The 25,497-nt window shown below is 39.3% G+C and overlaps 1 protein-coding gene across 18 annotated transcripts in view; it reads right to left on the bottom strand.

Moving 5' to 3' along the window:
* LOC310898586 (uncharacterized protein) overlaps window positions 1-25,497 on the bottom strand; it is a 301,122-nt gene that overhangs the window by 173,718 nt on the left and 101,907 nt on the right. For 12 of the 18 annotated variants that reach the window (XR_014583460.1, XR_014583461.1, XR_014583462.1 and 9 more), the window contains one exon: window positions 8,616-8,693. Coding sequence is in view for 3 of the 18 variants with exons in the window: in XM_083833845.1 (XP_083689971.1) it covers window positions 8,616-8,693; window positions 10,824-10,856 (111 nt within the window). In the remaining 15 variants the exon portion in view is untranslated. The other 6 variants (XM_083833845.1, XM_083833846.1, XM_083833844.1 and 3 more) reach the window with 3 other exon arrangements.

The following is a 25,497-nucleotide window of genomic DNA, read 5'->3' as shown; positions in this document are numbered from 1 at the left end:
GTTCTAGAGTTCAAGTTTAGCCACTTCATAAGTTAATTTAAAATAACTTTTCAGAAGGCATTTCATCCCAGTCTTTCAAGGCAAAAATCCTCAAAACTAGCAGTAGAATTCAGAGTTCACTATGACCAGGTAAATGTCATGTGTTTGAAGGAAATGAATTTGTCTCAGCTAAGTATTGAGCAGGTGAGAAGGCTAACTTCATTCAGCTTTAATAGAAAAAATATTTGCACTTTCCCTTTAAAATTCCATATTGGGAATCACATTGCAATTCATATTGACATTTATTAATATTTTCCAACCTGTAAGATCAATAATTTAAAAACTATATTTTGCTAATATAAGTGTTTCCCGTAAAAACATCAAGAGCATTTAAATACATCTGAGATGACCTTCACACAATAGGCAGGCTTTACTGAAGACAATGTTTTATAGCCATTTATAGAACACTAAAGTTGTCACCACCCTCTGTGAATTATTCATCATTTTTGCTTGTTAAGTGTGTGCAAGGTAAACACTTAAGTAGTCATTTAATTTATTATTCCAATGGAACCAAAAATCCTTCATCTTTCAGACTTCATTTTCCTTTTTAGATTCATCGGTCATAGTTAACAAGAATTTACACAAATGAGATATTTCATAAATAATACTGCATTTGCCAGGTTTCACAGATTTGTTCTTCCACTGTTAATAATGACTATGCTGCTAAGATCCAGTTAGTTAGATCCACTGTGAATCAATACTGCACTTTACTGCTTTGTGCAAGTGTATTTAAGTATATACATGTGTATAATTTGAGCAGCCCTACCAAAGGACTACCAAAGTAGTAGTCTGCCATACGAGATTAACCCAATGTTAAAGTTAAGTTATGTAAGTATTTTAAAATAGGGACCTACAAGTTTGCACAAATTGCAGTTCATGAAAGAGTTTCAGGTGCCAGACTAAGTTGTTGTGTATGCTTTTTTCTTCTTCTTTTTTTTTTTTTTTTTTAAGTAACCTGCAACTGGAAAGCTTCTAGGAGAATATTCTATAGCCATCAATTTGTACAAAGGTGAATAAACTAGGCAAGTTACGCCAAGGAATTCTTCTTGTTTAATGCTCTATTTATGACATTGACTAATTTCTTTTAAAAGAAACTTGATTCTCTACCTTGTCTGCTCTGCAAAACTGCAGTATCAATGCTACCTCTAAGCAAAAAGTAGATTAGACCAAGAGAAGTTGCTTAATAGCCTAATCTACTGAGCCCAATACACAAATGAGCTCATTTAGAAATACCTGATGTTTAAGTTCCACTGCACCTATTGACTTCATTACCAAAGAAGGCTGATCATCACACAATCACTGTAATCAGAGATGCTTTCCCTTTCCACATTTCTACTTCCCTTCAAGACTAACCTGATATATTCAAATCAAATGGGAATGTAAGTAGTATTTGTCTGAAACATTTTTGGAGTATAAAACCTGATCATCAGCAGGGAGCTCTCAAGAAATACATATCACAATACCCAAGAAATATGAAACTTCAGGGACTGCATTATAGACTCCTGTAAAACAAAATCTAAGTCACAAGATTCTCTACACTTGCAGAGTTGGTCCTTACAACTTATAAACTACCTGGCCTTATCCTGTAGCAGATGCAAAAATCATGGAGGTTTTAAAAAATGATGAAACATGATGGACATCATATATGAACACATATTTAAAGGGACTGCTTCATTGCAATAAGCACCATAACTGAGTTTCATGTAGTGGTTGTTATTATAGATTCCATAATAGAATTTCTCTAGACAAATCTCAGACAACTCTGAAACAAGAATGGAAAGGAACAGGGAGAAGTAGTGAGACTGTCAATTTAAAACGCCCTAATTTGAACCAATTTTAGGAAACCGTTAAATAGAAAAAAAAAAGAAAGAAAAGCTCAGGAGTAAGGTCACTCTTTCGACCCAGAAAGATGTTATCTGTGGAAAAGTAGCAGAGCTAAGAAATTGGACATACTTACTGTACTTATGCTGCATTTGTAGGTAAACACAATATCGTATATCCAGCTATGTCTTTTTAAAGGCTTTTATCCTAAAAACAAACTGTATCTATTCTTTGTAAAAAAGCATTTTCATTGCAGCAGTCACTATGCTTAGAATTGTTTGATGACTTGAATTCCATACCTACTTGCAAGAATTAAGTTACTAAGTAGAAAGGCTGATTTTAGGGGTCACAGCCTGAAGGTCTGAGAAATGACTCTCTGCAAGTCAAAAGCATTTGATTCACTGAGTTTTGCCATGAAATTTGAATTTTGAATGGATTTGCTAATGAAGATTATTAAATTATTTACCTATCAAAAGTTGTTACCGTCTCTCTTCCATCTTAAAGTCTTCGTGACATTTTTCACAGAGCATGATACTTTAAAGAGAAAAATTTCAAAGCCATCTTTTTTTTTTTTTTTTTTAATTTTGCCTAGACTAACAAAACCTCACGGCTAAAGAATGGTGTCTGTGTAGAAGTGGCTATATTGCAACTCTCATCCAAAAGGAAAATTCAAAATAAGTTTACTGTTCTTCAAAAATAGATTACCTGTACAATACTTGGATATGTAACACAAGATGTCTACATCAGTAATATAGGACCATTTTTCTTCCCCTCGACAATGATATTACAGCACATATAGTCCTATGCTATAAATCTCACATGAACAGAAATTGTCCTCTGTCAACTTTCAAGCCTGCACAGATTACCAAATACTTCCAATATATCTGGAGAGCCTAAGCAAGTTATTTTCAGTTATTAGTATCACAAAAGACAACTTCACAAACTAGTTATGTCCTCAGCTAAATCAAGCATGGGAAATTACCTAAAAAAGCTTAGGTGACCAAGTCCAGAAAGTAAAAACATGTTTTCAATTTAAAATAGAATCCTCTTCAGCTAAGAAATAAAGTTTTGGTTTTGTTTTTGTTTTTCCTTCCTCTTGTGTTTCTAGATCATGCTGAATTATCAGTCTGCTGACACCCAGAACTCAGTGCTGCCAATTCTTATCACTAACTTGCTACTTTGGGCTGAATTACATGAACTAGTAATACTATTCTAATGTACTCTGTTGCCAAAAGAATTCGTCCTGTTTCCAAAACAAATGAGGTCATATCAAGTGGTTTATTTTTTTGTTAAAGTACCTGTTGCAAAAATCTAACTAAATTCTTTTTAAAGCTATTTTTCCTGTAACTAAATATCTGAAGATGGTTTAGCTTATTTGACTGAAAAATGTGCAGCTTACAGTTTAAAAAAGCATCCTTAAACATCCAAAACCCACTCCTCTTCTTCCCCTGTAATTTAAATTTGCCTCTCCCACTGCTAATATGAGCATTTTAGCCCACTTACTCCAGACCTATTCCAGCAGTATCACATTATTAATATATTAGTAGTATATTGTGACTCAGAATGCTCAGTATTTCAGCATTTTGCAGAGATGTGGTCTGAAAGAACTAAATAGCTAGGCAGAACTTCTTTTTTCTATGACAGGATAGGATACTACACATTGTATTTGTCCTTCTTCTATCTTGCTGCCTCTGAAGTAACGAAATCAGAACCCTGATCAACTGTTTTTGACAGACCATGGACCATCATTCACACTTTCTCTCATTGTTCATCAAAAATCTTTCTTGAGCAAAAAGACATCTATAAGCACACACTCACGTAGGCAGCACATATAGAAAAAGCTTTGTCGGCCAGAATGTTATTCCCTTTGGCCAACAATTAATCAATTGACTTAAAGGGTTGCCACAGAGTTATGTCACTAAGAAGAAAGATAGTAACAGTTCTAATTACATGGGGAACATGCCAAGAAACCTTTGTAGCCACAAATACCTTCCTTTTGTCTTGATTGAGAACTTTACCTGATTTATTCTAAGGGCAAAACCAGTATGCTAGGAAAAATGCTGATATTAAGAATTAATAAGGGGGAAAGAGAAATGAAATGGTGATTGAAGCTTAGCAAACAATTCATGAACCAGATTCGGCCACATTTTAAGTGTCCATGATTTTCTAATATATTCTCATTCAATGATAATATTATTTCAATGTTTCAGTATTAAAAACAAGAATAACCACTGATTAGAAATTCATACAATGCAGTTTATTGCAAATGGTCAGATAAGCTTCAAAATATTTCTCAAGTGTTCTCAAATCAAATTAGGGTACAAGCATTCCGAGTCCCAAATACTTGCGAGTGATCTGCATTAATGTCACTTGCACACAACCTTGAACCTCCCCCCCTCCCCCCCCCCCCCCCCCCCGCCCCTCAAAGCTAGCGAAGTATAACTTGGGGAAAAAAAATTAGATTGGTAGACAAAACAGGTAAAGGACAAATTTATGCTGATGCTTGGAAATGATGATTTTATGCTCTTCTCCTAAAAGCAAGGATGTGTATTGCTGGGAACTCATTGACTGAATTTGCACTCTCGACCTGATTTTGGGCAAAACCTCCATATTCAACATTAGCAAGTCAGTCTAGAGACAGACCAAGAAACATAAACAGCTAACGTACCCTCACATGAAAACATTTGCTGTTTTCTCTTTCTGTTTCTCAGAACAGGTGGCTTGTTACACCACTGAGAAATTCACATATATCTAATTTACTCAAAAAATACCTTTCTCACATAAGAAAATACTTCCAAAAGAGTGATGACTTGGCATGGCATAGTATCATACATTTTATAGGAGACATTGAAATCGGTTCTTCCATTCATTTGCAAGGCAAGAACCTATCACTGAGGACTGCACAGCAAGTCAATCCTTACAAACACACTTCTGGAAAATGGTGTAGAGTTTGTGACTGAGCAGACTGAGGAAAACAAAGCCAACAGACTCTACTCCAAGGCATTTTTCTTAGTGCTATCGCATTCAAGGTGTTTCACTTGTTAGCCTTCTGTGAAAAAGGTTTTCATTAACCATTTTGTTGAGTTGTCTTCCTGACACTTGCTTTGTTATGCTCTCTATTCCTTAGAGTTCTATCTCAATAACCCTGAAGCCTTGAGACCTGCACCTAATCCCAGACTGCACACATGGGAGCTGCAAAAACACTATTTTAGCAAGAACAGCTGTCACTGACTCACTAAATTTAAGAGCTTGTGATTTTTTTTTCTCCCTATGTTTCAGAGGATATACAGAGAGACATTAAAAAAAGACAACTCTACCTATGCATTTAGCAATGTCAAAAGACAGCAGGTGGGTAGTCATTTTGATAAATACGTAATTAATCACATGGAGGAGTTAATGAGTTCAAGGAACAGAGTACTTGAAAGCTACTGCACTTCATACAATGCATAAGAAACTGAAAGAAAGCCCATGGATGTTCAAACTGATGCATTTGTATGAAGTTCTATGCTACTTATCTTTTACCTCTAAGATCATGAAGTCAGACAGCAAATATAATTTTAATTTATTGCAACTCTTATTGTCATTTAGGTAATATATGTAAATTCTTGCTGAGAAGCTTAAAATTATCAAAGCTGGGAAGACATTTACAGAGGATTTATAATTATCTTTTTAGTTATGAAGCATTGTTTTAGAGAAAGCTAGGGTCTGTTTTAAAGAATTTGTGAACAGCTAAATTAAAAGAAGCAATTCAGTCTGACTATCTTAAACTTAGGGTGTCATGATTTACCCAACAGTTCCTGCCACTTACCCTCCCTTTTTTCATTCTCTTTTAAATACAGGAAACTTTGATAAAGACATGCACTGTGAAAGTGATGACTTCCAGGAACATTGCTATTGCATCCCTACTTCCCTATTATGTCAAAAAAAAAAAAAAGCTATTACTTATCTTTAGTCAGTTTTGAACATGGATATATAGTAAGCCTGTAGATATTTTATGCACATTGAAATCAAGCCACTTAATTTTCACACTGCTAATAGAAGATAGAGATTCGATTTTTTTCCCCATGTCATACACACACACTTCAAAAACATGAAAGCTCTGAAATTTAAAAACATACACTTATTATACACTTTTATATACAACAACAAAAATCAAGAAATGAAATTTCATTTCATGCCTGAAGTTCTTCTAAGAACACCCAAAGCCATGAATCTCTGAAATGTCAGTCATCTGGGAAACCTGCCATAAGTTTTTAACAAAAGAGACCATCATTTGAGTGACACTCGTTGATTTAGTGTCTGATTTCAGAAGACCCTCCACATAAATCATAACCTAAGAAGATGAATTCAGTAGGTATTTTATAACACAACAACAAATGTTGTAAATTACTATATGAAGTGAATCTACCTTGCTTAAAGTTTTAGAAAGCATTAGAATTCAGTGTTCATACCAGAACTTTTTCCTTATACAGGCAGACAAATGAGAGACTATGCTTTATGGTACTGGTCAAGGTCAATATGTCTTAAATTCCAAATTGCACTTCCGCTACCCTAAGTTTTAAATGAGAAGAGCTAGGACATCACTAACTATAAGAAAGCAGCTACCAGGGTGTTGCTCCTCATTCTGATAAGAAGTGGTCTAATTGCCAGAATATTCCATAGCAAAGACATCAGCACTTAAAGTAAGGTTTTAAGCCTTTCTCCATGTAATGCTGTGCACATCTAAAAAAAAAAAAAAGGCAAAAAAAACCTACCCCCCCCCCAACTTCTCATTTTACCTAACCTGCACCTGGTGCTGAGAGCAATTCAGCCTACAATCTGTCTTCATTGTCTGTAACCTACACTGGACATACAAAGAACAATTAACTACCTTCTCTTTTGTGATATGCCAAATTGTTTGGGTATTCATTCAAGTATTCATTCTATTATCAAATAAAGAACTATTATCAACCATTGACCTACTTTTCCTTCAGTCACTGTCTTAAACTAATCAGATACATATTATTAATGAAAAAGAAACATACAAATATAAAAAGTTGTAGTTTTCTTCTGTTCTGAATAAAAAAAGATGTAGCTACCACTATTTTTTTTTAATATTTACTACCACCCGCATGCTCAATTTATTGCAGCAAATCTACAATAAGCTAGGCAACAATGCAAAAATAGGTATTTGACCTGTTCTGTCAGAGTAACTTTCCCGTGAGTACTTAAAAAAAAAAAAAAAAGAGGTGCAGCTTTCAAAATTTGAGTTTTGCTATCATCACATGCAATGCAAAAGGAAATTTTATTCCTGTTCTTTTAAGTAAGTATTTGAGTGTACCTATGCCTTTTCTGAGTACTATTTACACCAGCTACAGCCATATTCAAAAACCAATAAAAACAATAATCCATATGAAGACTCTCCCAAGGGATGTACTTAAGTTCTTCTTTCCCTCCATGAAATTATGACTACTTAAATCTCATCTTTAGCTGTGCTTTCCATATTCATAGAAATACATTACTCAGAACAGCAATTGGTTAGCCATAAGGGTAAACCATTCAAACAAAATAGTCTTAATGTGTTAGCATATCTTTCCTCATGTGCGTGCATGGTGATGAGACCACCACCTCTCCCAGCCATCTCACCAAGAACTAGGCGCTCCCCACAGTGTTTTTAGAAGATAGAAACACAGAAGAGGATTCAATTGTCGGTCTCTGAAGAAGCATGCTCTTCAGATATTGACTGTAAGGATTCATCTAGCAACAACACGTAGCCACAGCTGTACTAAATACTGTCCTACTAAATATCACGTACATGCAAGTTTAGCAACAGCTCTTCACTGCTTCTATTTAATGATGCAAAATTCCTCCCCTTCCCCCCCCCCTTTTTTTTTTTACTGTAGTGTCATGCTATGATGAGTGCATGTTCCCTTATGTCAAGTGAGAAGATACTGACAAATCCAGATGTCAGGTTAATCTCTCTGTATCAGAGTAAATATTGGTTTCCATGGCACCGCTATGTGCTGGGAGCGCTCTCTGGTTTTAAATACTCAAGGGACTTTATACACCATCTTCAGCATCAAGGGAAGATTGCTACCAATAATTGACTGTCATAAAAAAAATGCAGTGATAACCACTGACAATCAAAGTATTAAAATAAATTGTGATCTTTGTTTATCTTTAATTGAAATCGTTTTGAAAGTCACTACTTTACCTTAATTAACCTTCCTATTTTAATCAAACTAACATGCAAAAAGTTTTATTCAAGAATAGAGAAAGATATATAGTCCCTCCTGAGGAGATTAGGAAGAATGTATTTCTTTTAAATCCATGTTAAGTGTCATCAACACAGTGCAAAGTGTACTTTCAAAACTCTTTGGGGAATATTAACATCCCTCCAGCTGTAAATAATGTCACAATTTTAACTTTGAGTTGAATACTGAAAGTTAGTAAGTCTGTACATATTAAAGAGTGGAAAAAATATCAGAGTCAACATGTCATTAATTCACTGGTTTAATTCTAAACATACTCTTCTTTCAGACAATTTAGAACATGCATCTTTCCACAGACACTCTCTGCACCGCAAAAAACTATTTGAGTGTTACAGTTATTACATCAATCTAAGCACCTGAGTTTGCAAGCTTTGTTTTCATCATTCAAAGGCCAGGCTTAAGCTTTTCTGTCTTTCTTTAAGTCAGTAATATGAAAATGTAGGTTTACAGTTCATTAGATACAGCCAATGATGCCTTTCCAAGCAGTAACAGAAACAGACTTACCTTGAATCCAGGCAGTACTGCAAGAAGTATGGCATTTCTGTCCTTTACTTGAAATTTCATCATAAGTCCAGTAACACACTGCAAAGATGAAAGATGGGAACAATACTGATGTTATATGTTGGATTAAATGAAATTATATAGTTACATTTTATGCAAATGTCTTAAACATATATCAAACGCTACCAAATTCAGCCAAGGTCAAAAGTCTAATTCCTTATGGAAGCAAAGCAGAACTAATCCTCTAAAAAGTGACTCAATAGTTTTTCTGTCTCCTTTGGTGGTAGTCCCCAGCACAATAAGTCACCTAGAAAACCTTCAGATTAAGCAGAGCAACAGGCAATTTTATTTAAGAAAGCAGGTAGCAAAAACAAAAAAACAAAACAAAACAAAAAACACATAACATTCCAATTCTAGTAAGTGTTGGAATAGAGGAATAATTGTCTGCCATTTATACTGTTCAGTATATTTATGTATTACTACGTTGTTAAGCTGAATTATTATTAGCTCAGAAAAATCTATATTACCAAAACATTGCAAGAGAACCATTTTGACTATTCAACTATTTTACGCTCAAATATATCACTTCTTAAGTTCTAGATACTTCAATGCCAACTCTCAAATTTTTGCAGATCCCAAATGTGTATCTGCACACCTCATTCAACTGAAGTGATTCAAAAAGAATTTATTTATCAAAAAATTCTTCTCATACATGTGCAAACCACCAAAAGACGACATAGTTCCATTTTCCAATTAAACTTCCCAGGAATAAAGACCCTGTTAGCAAGCAACCATCATAAAAGATAAGTGTAAAGAAGAGTTGTGCATCAGCTCTTTGCTAAAGGAAAGAAATTTTCTAGAAAGTTCTGTTTGCTGCCTTTCTCTTTATTTTCTAAACGCCTCTACTTTAGCTAAAGCTTCACCTTTCAAGAGGCCTAGAAAAGCCTTGAAGAGAAAAAAGTATATATATAATAATAATAATAATTAAAAAAATAACCACCCTGAAAAGCTATAGAAGCACCCATTCTTCCTGTAGAGCTCCAGGTTATTTGGAACCATTAATCTATCCACAAAATACATTCAAATCTATAAACACTTCTGTTTTTTGCCATTAATATTAGGGAACAAGCATATGGCCACATACTTGTGACATTTCAGATACATACACCTCAAAATACTGATACGGAAGGAAGCAGACTGACACACAAGTTCTGTCTTATAATATGCTTATAAACTAGAAAGACACAAATATGTAGATATATATACACACAGAGATACGTAGCAGCTGAAAAGTAAAATATCAGGAAAAAAAAAAAAACTTGCCCTCTACTTACACAGATAGTTTTTCCCTCTTTCATCCTAACTTTTGAATGTTTTATCAACACCCCAGTTTTTTGTTTTTTTTTCCAAAATGTTTATTCTTTAGGATCCAACCTACTTCATTAGTATCATCAGTAATTCTTTTGATTTCTCAGACCCACCTTATGGCTCTTTTCCTGTAACTTAGAACTTCTTTGCTATTACCAGCAATTTATTTGAAACCAAACAAACATAAGTACCATCTTTCTCACTGATTCACCTTCCACAAAGGCATTCAAAGATCTACTTAAATTAGGTGCCTGGCCTGCTAGTTACCCTGTCCAACTGGCCCTTGGAACTCAAAGCACCTGTGCTGGATACACTGAGGGGAGGGTAGAAAAAAACAGATTGGCCTTAGGCCCTACACTTAAAGTCTTTCAGACAGTGAATTTCAGTATGCCATCTTTCCTTCTCTCAGTAAAAATAATTCCCATTATTACTCTACAGACAAAATGAGCACTGCAGCTACTGCTCCTTTTTGGTTTTGTCCCACTCAGACTTCACTCTTCCCATACAAGATATGCTATGTCATCCTCACGCCACCCCTCATATAACTTCATAGGGGCTGTATGTAATCCCAGTCCTCTCTAGTATCATATTAAGAACATCTCTGGCTACCTTCATGCCCTGTGGCCTCTCTGTTCCACTGTGGCCTCTTTTGCCTCAAAGAGGTTTTTACATAATTTATTTATATTTCTTATTAGTTTTTCCTTACATTTTTTCCCATCAAGATTCCCTTTTCCTGTTTTGAGAAAACAGGTTAAAACAGTTTAAACTGTATGTGGAGAACAGGCAGAAAGGAGTTTTGGGTGCTTGCCCTACAGGCAACAACTGAGGATGAGTAGGTGGTACCTGATGGCTCTGACTGAACCAGCAGCAAAGCATGAACACTTGTCAGTGTGGACACAGCCCACCTTGCTTCTGCCTCCCTCCCTGCATGGAGCAGCCCTGCTGCCACATTGCTGGGAAAGACTGTTCAGCATCCCAGCTTAAACTAATTTCTCAGATGGCTCAGGTGCTCAAGCAGGCTATGCAGACTTCAATTCAGCATATAGTAGGGCTCCCCTTAATTGTAAAATGCTAACAAATGTGTCTGATATGAGAAGGGATATAAACATACAATTATTTTGAACTAGCATTAAAACAGAACTGGACATGTGTGATGATTTTATCCTGACAAAAGAACATATTTTGTAAAACTGACAGATTTTAATGTTACTTTCAATAAATAAACTTTTCAGTGGGAACATTTCATTACTTCAAAAAGAGTTACTTTTACTTTTAGAGGATTTCCTTCATGGGCTTCTGCTTAGGAAAAAAAAAGTCTTTATTTTTAATCTCTTAGCTAAAAAGCACTACAATATTTATCTAAATAATTAAAACAAAACTTTTCAACATTAATTAAATATTGTGTACTAACTGTAACACTACTGGAATATACAACTTTTTTTGTGGAATATAGTATTGTTTTCAGACTTCCTATATAAGATTTAAATTAATTTACATTTGCATTAGGTTTTGCCAAGAACCTTTTTTGTAACCTCTTTTGGACTCATGATCACATACACTTGCCCTGCCACAAATTGCCTAAAATATTTGTATATTACTTAATCAAGTACAGTAATCAAATTCTGATCCTTAACATCAAGATGTAGGACAGCTTATAAATCCAGCTGAAATAGCAGTTGAGCGCTATGTTGTGGTACTGCTTGATTCCATATGGCCCACTTTAGTCTCCTTATGCAAAAATTACTCTGATTTGCAAGATGACTCTTCTTTGATTGGAGAAATAGACTATGCAAAAGCTTGATTTTTCCCCATTTGGTCCTTGACTAATAATAAAATTTATAATCCATTTTGTCTTAGCATGTAAGTGACATCTTTCCAAATTTCTCATTTAAAACAAATATGAGTTAAACACTTGTATCGCAGAATTTTAATTGGCAATAAGCAGCAGGCTTTAAAAATCTCTGCAGGGCAGGAGGGAATTGTGAATCAACACACTTCCACAGAAGAAGACAGGACAGTTAACTTACAAAAAGGAGACCTAAGTTCATGTTTATCTACTTACTTGGTTCACAACAGAAATCAAGGTCTGCCACCTTACTGCTGAGTGCTAATGGGCTATGAGGTATTCTATGTGAGCTCTGTATTGCATAAACTATTTTATTATTAAATGAATATAAAAAAGAGTCCAGGGTTTCACCTCTCACATAAGTGCCCTAAAAATAGGCAAAGTAATTTTCTCTGGCTGAATGAATATTTAAGTAAAGCAGTTCCTGCAGGAGAGACAAAGAAACACACTAATACTCTGCATACTAAAATTAATAAGGCAGTATTATGGAAGAGTAAAAGTCTTGATTCCAATTTGTCCTTCAATGAAACAGAAAGAAGATTTGAAATTCTCTCCTCCTAAGCTCTGGTTTTGGAACTAGGAAATAATTTAAAAATCACGAAAGTCCAAATATTTCCAAAGAGATAGGAACCATAAAGACTTTTCTCTATCTTGGCAATGTTCTCTTTTCAAGATTTCAGTCTCTAGCTGGGACCATCTGTGAAAGTCCTTGAACAACTTAACACAGTTTCAGTGTCTGTGAGAAGATGCGTCTGACAGCAGGCTCTACCAAGTACAGTCCTTATCCTTTTATGCCTCTTTCTATTGCCCTTGTCTTCTGATTCATTCAAAATGCTTCCTTTTTTATTTTTTTCCTTTTTTTTTCCCCTCTTTTCTTTTCTTTTTTTTTTTCCTTTTCTTTCTTTTTTTCCTCCTTCCATGGGGGACACTGTTTTTTTTTTTTTTTTTTTTTTTTTTTAATGAGAAAAGACCCTGTTGCTATATAAAATGAAGTCAATAACAATGCCATGTTTAAGCATTCTATTGTTACAAGCAAGGAGGAGCTATATTTACATGAACTTCTTTTACTAAACCCCTATGAGCTCAAAGATACACCATGATGACTCTCACACACACAAAATATTATCAAGCAGGATATTTTTAAACTCACGGTTACTGTTTTGCTATTGTGGCTTATGAGAAAGTATGCAAAAGTATGTCCAAAAGGAACCCAAACCACATAGCCCCAGTGGATCAAACAGAATTTAATAGAGGTTAGTATACAAAATTACTTAAATTTGGAGTTGTTCACTGGGCAAAATGAAGAAAGAAGAAGCAACTTTCCTTTCCTTTTCTTTTCTATCATAAAGATATGTCCAGAAAAATATCACATGGCTTTTTTTATTCCTATTATACTTGGTTATTTGCAAGAAGCTTTTAGGCATGGTTATCTTCATAGCAGCTTCCCTACAGCATATCAGGAAAGTGAGTTGGGTGTTACTTCTTGTGGACTTTTCAGAAAGAAGTTTGAAGCAAAACCTTATACATCACATTAGCAAAAAAAGGCAAAAACATGGGGAAAAAATAGACAGAAAAAGAATTAATGAAAATTATTGAGTATGGAAAAATGGGATTACATAAACTAAACCCTATTATTCAACTAATAGCATCATTGTTGACTTGGTCAATAGCAATATGATAACTTGGCATCCAGGTTGAGACAAACTTAACCAAAAGTCGGCCCCTGAGATACAGATGTGCACAGATTAACAAGTAATATTTTACTCCAAAGGAAGTTCACAGAAGCTACCCATATTTATTTATGACCTCTCCACTGATATTTCTTACCCTTACTAGAACAAAAAAATAAACATAAAAAGTCTTGAAAATAATGTTTTATCTGTGAGAAGGATGAGATTGTGTCCTGGTTCCAGTTAGGACAGAGTTAAGTAGCTCATAGTAGCTGGTAGGGTGCTATGTTTTGGATTAGGATGAGAAGAGCGCTGATAACATGCTGATGTTTTAATTGTTGCAGAGCAGTGTTTACACCAGGCCAAGGACTTTTCGGCTTCTTGCTCTGTCCTGCCAGCGAGCAGGCTGGGGGTGCAGCAGGAGCTGGGAGGGGACAGACCCAGGACAGCTGACCCAAACTGGCCAAAGGGGTATTCCATACCATCTGACGTCATGCTAAACAATATATAGGGGTGGCTGGCCGGGGTGGGGGGCCGGCTGCTCGGGAATAGGCTGGGCATCGGTCAGCGGGTGGTGAGCAATTGCATTGTGCATCACTTGTTTTCTTACACATTATTATTGTTAATACTATTACCATTATCACTATTATTATTATTATTGTTATTATTATTTTCCTGTCTTAATAAACTGTCTTTATCTCAACTCACAGGCTTCACTTTCCCGTTTCTCTCCCCCATCCCAGAGAGGGAGGGGGGAGGGTGAGCGAACGGCTGTGTGGTGTTTAGCTGCCAGCCGGGTTAAACCACAACAGTCTTTTTGGCGCCCAACGTGGGGCCCGAAGGGTTGAGATATTGACAAATCTGACCAGAGTGTGTTAAACTAAAATTGGTATAAGTATTGGACCTGCTTAATAGTTGCTAGTCACGATGTTGATTGCCTTAATCTCCAGTCTGCTGTACCTGTATTCCAAATTGAGTTTTATGGTGCGTTACTTTCTGTATGTGCTCCCTGTTGCACTGTTTATCCTTTCCGGGCCCTGGTTTAAGATTGTTATGGTACTGTGCGGTGTAGCAATGGCTTATGAAATGATGAAATATCTGGTCACGACTTTAACCTGGTATTTGTACTCAGCACTGACGTCGACTCTATACTTTGGAACCCATATCTCGGAAACTATTAGCAATTACACCTATTGCCTGTTTTCGTTAGGGAGCCAATCTGTGAAGGGGACAGGGGAAGACATGTTTCCCTACCTGTTCACTCTCCCTTTCTCCTTCACCACCACCCTCTTATCCCCCGAGTTAGTTACGGTGGTTCTCCGAGATGTTGAATATCCTTGGGATACTCAGACCAGCCTGCTCTTGTTGTTATGTCTCCTGAATGCACTTCAGATTTTGTGGAGGGTTAAACAACTACTTAGGAATCTCATCCGGAGATCTGCCTTGAGGCGGGATAGTTGCGAGTGGCAGGGAGTGTGGGAGGATATGGGCAGGTTTCTAGAGCAGTGGTCACCTCCAGTGTTTTGGACATTCACCCCTGAACAACTGCAAAATCCTAAAAAGCTGGCAGAATGCTTGAAAAAAAGGTGTCATGACTCTGGCAGTTCCAAAGTGACACAAATCACTGTAGCGTGCTGGGGTCTGGCTTGTGCCTATCGAGCTGCAATTGATGCTACTAGCAACCTAGCTCCAGCTCCTGCAGCCGTTCCAGCTCCAGCTCCTGCAGCCACTCCAGCTCCAGCTCCTGCGGCCGCTCCAGCTCCAGCTCCTGCAGCCGCTCCAGCTCCAGCTCCTGCAGCCGCTCCAGCTCCAGCTCCTGCAGCCGCTCCAGCTCCTGCAGCCGCTCCAGTTCCAGCTCCTGCAGCTACTCCAGCTCCAGCTCCTGCAGCCGTTCCAGTTCCAGCTCCTGCAGCCGCTCCAGCTCCTGCAGCCGCTCCAGTTCCAGCTCCTGCAGCTACTCCAGCTCCAGCTCCTGCAGCCGCTCCAGCTCCTGCAGCCGCTCCAGCTCCTGCAGCCGCTCCAGTTCCAGCTCCTGCAGCCGCTCCAGCTCCTGCAGCCGTTCCGGCTCCTGCAGCCGCTCCAGCTCCAGCTCCTGCAGCCGCTCCAGCTCCAGCTCCTGCAGCCGCTCCAGCCCCTGCAGCCACTCCAGCTCCAGCTCCTGCAGCCGCTCCAGCTCCAGCTCCTGCAGCCGCTCCAGCTCCAGCCCCTGCAGCTGCCCCAGCTCGTGCAGCTGCTCCCACTCCTGTGGCTGGGTCAGAGAAACGAGCTGTAGCAGTGCAAGTTGACCCCGCAGAGGGTATTCCAACCCCTGTGGCAGACCCTGTGTCTGGGTCAGAGAAACGAGCTGTAGCAGTGCAAGTTGACCCCGCAGAGGGTATTCCAACCCCTGTGGCAGACCCTGCGTCTGGGTCAGAGAAACGAGCTGTAGCAGTGCAAGTTGACCCCGCAGAGGGTATTCCAACCCCTGTGGCAGACCCTGTGGCTGGGTCAGAGAAACGAGCTGTAGCAGTGCAAGTTGCCCCTGTAGACAAGGTGAAAAAATGGTATAGAGGCTCAGGTCGTTTAAAACGCAGACAGTCTTCTGCTAAGTCTGGGCGTAGTGAAGACGAGGCTGGGCCATCAAAGGTGCAGGAGACTGAAGATGAGGATGAGGATGGCGAAAAATCAACAGTAACTACCCGGACTCCATACCAGCCATCAAAGGTGCAGGAGACTGAAGATGAGGATGAGGATGTCGGAAAATCAACAGTAACTACCCGGACTCTACACCGGCCATCAAAGGTGCAGAAGACTGAAGATGAGGATGAGGATGTCGAAAAATCAACAGTAATTACCCGGACTCTATACCAGCGTGAGCTACGAGATGTGCGAAAAGATTTTGGTCGCTGTATAGGCGAGCAGCTTGTCACCTGGCTGCTCCGGTGCTGGGACACGGGAGCCAATTATGTGGAATTGGAGGGCAAGGAAGCCAGGCGGCTGGGATCCCTTGCTAGGGACGCATGCATTGACAAAGCAATTGGAGATGGAGCACGATCTCGCAGCCTCTGGAGGCGTCTCCTGTCAGCTGTGAAGGAAAGGTATCTCTTCAAGGAAGAACTTGTATGTTTACCAAGCAAATGGACCACCATGGAGAAGGGAATTCAGTACCTGAGGGAATTGGCCGTACGGGAAGTAATTTATAAGGACCTAGACGACGCACAAACATCCGCAGATCCAGATGCAGTCCGGTGTACACTACCCATGTGGCGGAAGTTTGTACAGAGTGCCCCATCATCATATGCCAACTCATTGGCAATGCTAGCCTGGAAAACGGAGGAGAATCCCACAGTGAATGAAGTGACTAAAATACTCCGGCAGTACGAAGGAAATCTCTCCTCTTCCCTAAAGGCCTGTGTCTCAGCTGTGGAGAAACTTTCTGAAAAGATCCACCAACTTGAAGAAAGATTATCTTCCCCTCCACCTGAACGAACCAGTGTCCACCAGCTAAAAGAGAATGCTTTAGAGAAACTTTCTGAAAAGATCCACCAACTTGAAGAAAGATTATCTTCCCCTTCACCTGAACGAACCAGTGTCCACCAGCTAAAAGAGAATGCTTTGGAGAAACTTTCTGAAAAGATCCACCAACTTGAAGAAAGATTATCTTCCCCTTCACCTGAACGAACCAGTGTCCACCAGCTAAAAGAGAATACCTTGGAGAAACTTTCTGAAGAGATCCACCAACTTAAAGAGAGTTTATTTTCCTCCCCACCTGTACAAACCAGTGTCTCAGCTATTAGGGGTAAACGTTCATCTATGCAAGGAAGACAATATGGTGGGCACACACACCGCGCCACCCTGTGGTTTTACCTACGTGACCATGGAGAGGACATGAGAAAATGGGATGGAAAATCTACTGCGACCCTAGAGGCACGGGTACGTGAATTGCAAAGGAAAACAATTGGGAAAAAGGAGTTCTCTGAAAGGTTTGCTGCTCCAACTTCCAGCAGGCAGTCCTTTAAACACAGAAATGAAGATTCTGACCAGGACTAGAGGGGCCCTGCCTCCAGCCAGGGGGAGGAAAGGGACAATCGAGTTTATTGGACTGTGTGGATTCGATGGCCTGGCACGTCAGACGCACAGAAGTATAAGGCTTTGGTAGACACCGGTGCACAATGTACTCTAATGCCATCAAGCTATAAAGGGCCAGAGCCCATCTGTATTTATGGTGTGACGGGGGGATCCCAGCAGTTAACTGTATTGGAGGCTGAAGTGAGTCTAACCGGTAATGAGTGGCAAAAGCACCGTATTGTGACTGGCCCAGATGCTCCATGCATCCTTGGCATAGACTATCTTAGAAGAGGATATTTCAAGGACCCAAAAGGGTTCCGCTGGGCTTTTGGCATAGCTGCTTTGGAGACAGAGGACATTAAACAGTTGTCTACCTTGCCTGGTCTCTCAGAGGACCCTTCTGTTGTGGGGTTGCTGAGGGTTGAAGAACAGCAAGTGCCGATCGCTACCACAACTGTGCACCGGCGGCAATATCGCACCAACCGAGACTCCCTGAGTCCCATCCATAAGCTAATTCGTCAACTGGAGAGCCAAGGAGTGATCAGCAAGACTCATTCACCTTTTAATAGTCCCATATGGCCAGTGCGAAAGTCTAATGGTGAGTGGAGACTAACAGTGGACTATCGTGGCCTGAACGAAGTCACGCCACCACTGAGTGCTGCAGTGCCGGACATGCTAGAACTCCAGTATGAACTGGAATCAAAGGCAGCCAAGTGGTATGCCACAATTGATATCGCTAATGCATTTTTCTCCATCCCTCTAGCAGCACAGTGCAGGCCACAGTTTGCTTTCACTTGGAGGGGAGTCCAATATACTTGGAATCGGCTGCCCCAGGGGTGGAAACACAGCCCTACCATTTGCCATGGACTGATCCAGTCTGCGCTGGAGCAGGGGGAAGCTCCTGAACACCTGCAGTACATCGATGACATCATTGTGTGGGGTGACACTGCAGAAGAAGTTTTCGAGAAAGGGAAGAAGATAGTCCAAATCCTTCTGAAGGCTGGTTTTGCCATAAAACAGAATAAAGTTAAAGGACCTGCACGAGAGATCCAGTTTTTAGGAATAAAATGGCAAGATGGACGCCGTCAAATCCCAATGGATGTGATCAACAAAATAACAGCTATGTCTCCACCAACTAGCAAAAAAGAAACACAAACTTTCCTAGGTGTCGTGGGGTTTTGGAGAATGCATATTCCAAATTACAGTCTGATTGTAAACCCGCTCTACCAAGTAACCCGTAAGAAGAATGCTTTTGAATGGGGCCCTGAGCAACGACAAGCCTTTGAACAAATTAAGCAGGAAATAGTTCATGCAGTAGCCCTCGGGCCAGTCCGAACAGGACCAGATGTAAAGAATGTGCTCTACACCGCAGCCGGAGAGAATGGTCCCACCTGGAGCCTCTGGCAGAAAGAACCTGGGGAAACTCGAGGTCGACCCCTGGGGTTTTGGAGTCGGGGATACAGAGGATCTGAAGCCCGCTATACTCCAACTGAAAAGGAGATATTGGCAGCATATGAAGGAGTTCGATCTGCTTCAGAAGTGGTCGGTACTGAAGCGCAGCTCCTCCTGGCACCCCGACTGCCGGTACTAGGCTGGATGTTCAAAGGAAGGGTCCCCTCTACGCATCATGCAACTGATGCTACATGGAGCAAGTGGGTTGCACTGATTACTCAGCGGGCTCGAATAGGAAACCCCAGTCGCCCAGGAATCTTGGAGGTGATTATGGACTGGCCAGAAGGCAAATACTTTGGGATATCACCAGAGGAGGAGGTGGTTCGTGCTGAAGAAGCCCCCCTGTACAACAAGCTACCAGAAAATGAGAAGAAATATGCCTTGTTCACTGACGGGTCCTGTCGTATTGTGGGAAAGCATCGGAGATGGAAAGCTGCTGTATGGAGTCCTACACGACGAGTTGCAGAAGCTGCTGAGGGAGAAGGTGAATCGAGTCAGTTTGCAGAAGTAAAAGCCATTCAGCTGGCTTTAGATATTGCTGAACGAGAAAAGTGGATGGTAGCAAATGCCCTGTGGGGGTGGTTACAGCAATGGAAGCAGAACAACTGGCAGCGCAGGGGCAAGCCCATCTGGGCTGCGGCATTGTGGCAAGATATTGCTGCCCGGGTAGAGAACCTGGTTGTAAAGGTACGCCATGTAGATGCTCATGTGCCCAAGAATCGGGCTACTGAAGAACACCAAAACAACCAGCAGGTGGATCAGGCTGCTAAGATTGAAGTGGCTCAGGTGGACCTGGACTGGCAACATAAAGGTGAATTATTTATAGCCCGATGGGCCCATGACACCTCAGGCCATCAAGGTAGAGATGCAACCTACAGATGGGCTCGTGATCGAGGGGTGGACCTGACCATGGACACTATAGCACAGGTTATTCATGACTGTGAAACATGTGCTGCAATCAAGCAAGCCAAACGGTCAAAACCTCTTTGGTATGGAGGACGATGGCTGAAATATAAATATGGAGAGGCCTGGCAGATTGATTACATCACACTCCCTCAAACCCGCAACGGCAAGCGCCACGTACTTACAATGGTGGAAGCAACCACCGGATGGCTGGAAACATATCCTGTGCCCCATGCCACCGCCCGGAACACTATCCTGGGCCTTGAAAAGCAAGTCTTATGGCGACATGGCACCCCAGAGAGAATTGAGTCAGACAACGGGACTCATTTCCGAAACAACCTTATAGACACTTGGGCCAAAGAACATGGTATTGAGTGGGTGTATCACATCCCCTATCATGCACCAGCCTCTGGAAAAGTTGAACGATACAATGGACTGTTGAAGACTACACTGAAAGCAATGGGTGCTGGGACATTCAAAAATTGGGATACACATTTGGCAAAGGCCACCTGGTTAGTCAATACCAGGGGATCTGCCAACCGAGCTGGACCTGCCCAATCAAACCTGTTACGCACTGTAGAAGGGGATAAAGTTCCTGTAGTGCACGTAAGAAACATGCTGGGTAAAACAGTCTGGGCTACTCCTGCCTCAGGAAAAGGCAAACCCATTCGTGGAATTGCTTTTGCTCAGGGACCTGGATGCACTTGGTGGGTAATGCAAAAGAATGGGGAGGTCCGGTGTGTACCTCAAGGGGATTTGATACTGGGTGAGAATAGCCCATGAGTTGAATTGTAGTATGTTAATTATTATATAATAATGTATGTCATCACTACCATGATTGCTATATATCATAGATGAAAATGGTGATTAATTAGAATGTATTGGACAGAGTGTAACCTGAGCATGACATAAATGGTATGGAATAAGGGGTGGATATCTGTCCTGGTTCCAGTTAGGACAGAGTTAAGTAGCTCATAGTAGCTGGTAGGGTGCTATGTTTTGGATTAGGATGAGAAGAGCGCTGATAACATGCTGATGTTTTAATTGTTGCAGAGCAGTGTTTACACCAGGCCAAGGACTTTTCGGCTTCTTGCTCTGTCCTGCCAGCGAGCAGGCTGGGGGTGCAGCAGGAGCTGGGAGGGGACAGACCCAGGACAGCTGACCCAAACTGGCCAAAGGGGTATTCCATACCATCTGACGTCATGCTAAACAATATATAGGGGTGGCTGGCCGGGGTGGGGGGCCGGCTGCTCGGGAATAGGCTGGGCATCGGTCAGCGGGTGGTGAGCAATTGCATTGTGCATCACTTGTTTTCTTACACATTATTATTGTTAATACTATTACCATTATCACTATTATTATTATTATTGTTATTATTATTTTCCTGTCTTAATAAACTGTCTTTATCTCAACTCACAGGCTTCACTTTCCCGTTTCTCTCCCCCATCCCAGAGAGGGAGGGGGGAGGGTGAGCGAACGGCTGTGTGGTGTTTAGCTGCCAGCCGGGTTAAACCCGGCAAAATCATTGACACACAGGAGCCTGTTTTACCATTGGAAATGGATGCTGCGGCCATCAGCATCTTCCTGACATTTCTCCATGTTTCAACTTTACCTGTCAGTAAAACTCTGGAGGGGGGGAAGATAATTCAGTCTCCACACACCTTGCAAGTTGCTCTTTTTCTTGAGAAAACAAGTAAACGTCAACCTGTGCCAACTGTAATGCTAGTCCTTGCAATCCAGATACTAATCCTGTAGTAACAGGACTGGGACCATTAACTTTTTAGAAAGAATCCATCATTCCTTTAGTGTTCATAGTTTCATGAGCAAGGTCCTATTTTTGCTCATTTTCCACAGCAAAGAATGATATATTCAAATGAGTCTATAACACTTAGGAAGCATAAAACAATTAGGAAGCAGTATCACCTTAGAAATTAAATGAAATTTGGATAATTGAGAGCCACCACTGTATACTCCAATTTGTTCAAGAACCAACAAAAAGAAATTGTGATTTTTATTTTATCTTACACACCACAAACACACCAGATGTGCACTGCAACTTGATGATGAGTGAAGTCTGAATTGTAATACCTGTCTTCAAACAGAATATGCGACATAGCTGCAGAGGCAACGTGTGTAGTGGAAAGAGATAGAAAATTAACTGCATGTGGACTCAGGTAAAAGCTATGTGGTTATACATTGTTTTAGAACCAATAGCCTTGCAAGCATCTCAATAAGTATTGATTATTTTTAGATAATTTAAAACTTGACTGAATAAGAAAACAGATTTGAGAAAGAGTATGAATAGTTTTTGGAGAAAATCATGTAGGTTGGTGAAAGAAACAAGTCATGTTTCAAGATATAATAAATATAAACAATTATAAGCTACCAGAGAATTATAGAAACTTCTCCATTAAAGTTTCCACACATCTTATTCACTCCAATTTCAACGAGTTAAGAGAAAAATCTCTTCCCCCCAAAAATGCGGAGAGAATTCATCCATCTAATAGCTCAACAATTAATTTGGAGAATACTTGATGTATGAATATTTTTCCCTCACATATGTGTACTTTATTCAGATTAGTGAAATAAAAATTATGTACTTGAATTAATCCTTGCCATCTCTGGTCTACTGGCTTTGGAGGCTCTCCGCTATAAATGTAGGAGCTATATGGATATGTTCTCAAATCTGCTGCTGATGTAAGTGGGCACAACTCCACTTTTATTTAATGAAATCATGACAAATTATTTCAACACTGATTCTGGCCCCTGGTGTCTCAGTTGGAAATAGCCCTAATTCTTAATGCTCTATATAGCAATGGCAAGTCTCCATTTTTTCTTGTTTTAGAGAGAGACAAAAGCTGGTATGGTTTTATTGTATAGGGTCGTTGATATTCTCTGGGTCTAACAGTGAACAGCCTTTCAAATAAACTCCATCTATTTTTCCATTTGTGAATTGACTGAAAATAAGCTGAAGATGTCCACAGATAAATTATTGATCCAAAAATGAAGCTGTGCGTAAGTTTTAAAGCAAACAAAAAGGTCAGGTAATGTTTTAAGGGTTGAAACTGTTCAGTGAAAAGTTTACTGGATTTTCTTAGAAAAAAAGTATGCCTTGTAGAAAGTTGCAAAAACTTGCTTCTATTAGAAATATACAAGATCATTATACATGTAGTAGAATCTTTAGTGTACTTGTATTGTTATTTGGTTACAAAGAATAAATAATAACTTCCTTAAAGTCTCCATTTCTCCAAAGTTCTGGACTTAAGTCTAAATGTTATGTTTTTACTCCACCACAGTCGGTAGCTGCTGTTAGACTGATTTAATTAATAATGAGTGAAACAGGACTGGTCAACATTCTGAAATAAAACCAAAAAAAATAATCAAATATATATTTTTTGTTTTTTCTTCCCAGAATGAAAATAGCGTCAACCAGAAAGAATATGTTGAAGGTTCATGGATTGAGAAATATAATTTCAATATTGAATCTTGGGTACCACATTCAGTAACTGCAATTGAAATCTCAGATTTCTTTAGAAAGTTCACATGAAAAGTCTGTCCTCTTTGAGCTTGATGTACCATAAAACTCTGAATAAATCTACACTGAAAACATCGTATTTGTACTGATTCAATGTGAAGCTTCACAGAACTATAGAAGTTACAGAACTTCTATAATACAAGTTGGTCCTGGGAACAGATCCCATATTCATTTGAAATGTTTGAGCTTCAATCAAATTTTGCAGAAGCAGTGAGTTCTGAAATTAAAATAAAAAATAAAATAAAATCAGGCATGTCTTGCTGAAAGGCTTCACAAATGTCTGGAGATGTTTCAGTGTTTCATATAGTACTTGCTTGCTATGAAGTGTTTACATTAGGGCTCTAGAGATTTAGATTCTGACAACCTGATTAAAAATGGCAACAGACTCTGATAGACTAATTAAGTTTGGCACGTCATCTGCATAACATAAGTAAAACATATTTTGTCTAACAAGCTAAAAATAATTGAATGATACAACAGGATCTTATGAAGAAGCCACCTCATCTACATTCTTTTCCTTCTCTTTTTTTTTTTTTTTTTTTCCGTCTTTAAGCTCTTCCATTCCTCACTTCTAATACTTCTTATGAAACTTCTGCCATCTTTTGCTGTATCCTGCTATCTCAGGATACAACACGATTTTGAGACCTTCATTCCACTTTACACTTCACTGCATTTGTCTCCTATTCCATTTAAATGCAATTCTTTATCATCCTCCGTATCAGATTAAAACTGTATCAGAGCTTTGAATAACAATGAAAATGGTGGTAAGGGAGTGGTCATAAGCATCCCAAGTTAAAAAACTAGGGGAAAAAAATAAACCAATAATATACTGGTGAAACAATTTCTACAAGTGAGATAAAGTTAAATAAATAGAGCAAAGCTTCCCTGATTGGGTTAAATTGCTGATATTAAACAGTTACACACTTAAATTCACTAGCAGAAAAAATAAAATAAAAAGGGGAAAAGGGGGAAGGGAAAGAAGAAAAGGTAGAATTCATAAAGTAATTACCTACACCGAGAAAAACAAACAAACACCATAACAGAAAAAACTAAGAACTTCTCCCTTGGCAAATAGTGCAATCACTTTGCATTATATATATATATCTATGTATATGTATATATATATATGATTTGCACTAAAATAACAGGGAACATCTTCTGAATAATGAGATCTGACCATGGGACTCCTCAACATGGCAGTTAAATACATCATAGTAATGTGACCCAGTCTCTGCAGCATCTTTGCACAAATGACCTTTTATGACAGAGAGTTTCTCTTCCAATGAGATTTCAGGTTGCACAAGCTATTTGAGTATTTTTGCACACAAGAGAGATGTGAAGATTAAAAATCAGGGTAGGACTGTTCTGATGTCAAAGGGCTCCAACTGTAATAAAATTACCAAGCAAAAGGAGTCAAGTGAGATATATCCAGATGGTGAAAAATGATCTTAGAAAGTGAAGCAGAAATAATCATTTGAAAACAATAAGCCATTCAGTATGTTTTCAGCTGTGGAGACTGGGACTCCTCTCCAGCATGATGAATTACACCAAAAACCCTGCACACAATTTTCAAAGGTTTCAGTGTCATCAAATTGAAATGAACATTTTTTGTCCTCATACCGAAGTGAATATAGCATCATTAACACACTTGCATTTGGAACGATCAATGCAATGACAGAGTGCCTTAAGCAACTCTGTAAAAGAAAAATAGTTTAGCCCTTACATTTTTGTTAATGAGGATTATAAGAACTTCCTGCTTTCTCCATAATTCCTGGCAATGTACATTATTACATTAGAATCTCATAGGGAACACTGAGATCCTTTTCTTTTCTTTTTCTTTCTTTTTTTTTTTTTTTTTTAAATGCTTTTGGCAAGTGAAATAAAAACATAGCTTTCTAAGTGTTAGGCTGGAATGTTTTTGAATGAAGAATCTAAATCTTTCTCTGCCCCTTTAAAAGAAAGGCAAACAGGCAGAAAGAAAAGTTGCTATTCCTTTAATTGAGATTTTTCTTCTTTTGAGATTGGGAACATGATGGAGGAAACAGTAAAAACTGGCTATCTGAT

The sequence above is a fragment of the Anser anser genome (assembly GCF_964211835.1).
Source record: "Anser anser genome assembly, chromosome: 4".
NCBI classification, from domain to species: domain Eukaryota; kingdom Metazoa; phylum Chordata; class Aves; order Anseriformes; family Anatidae; genus Anser; species Anser anser.
Note: the sequence above shows the minus strand (reverse complement) of the source record. Positions and strands in the feature narration are given on the sequence as shown.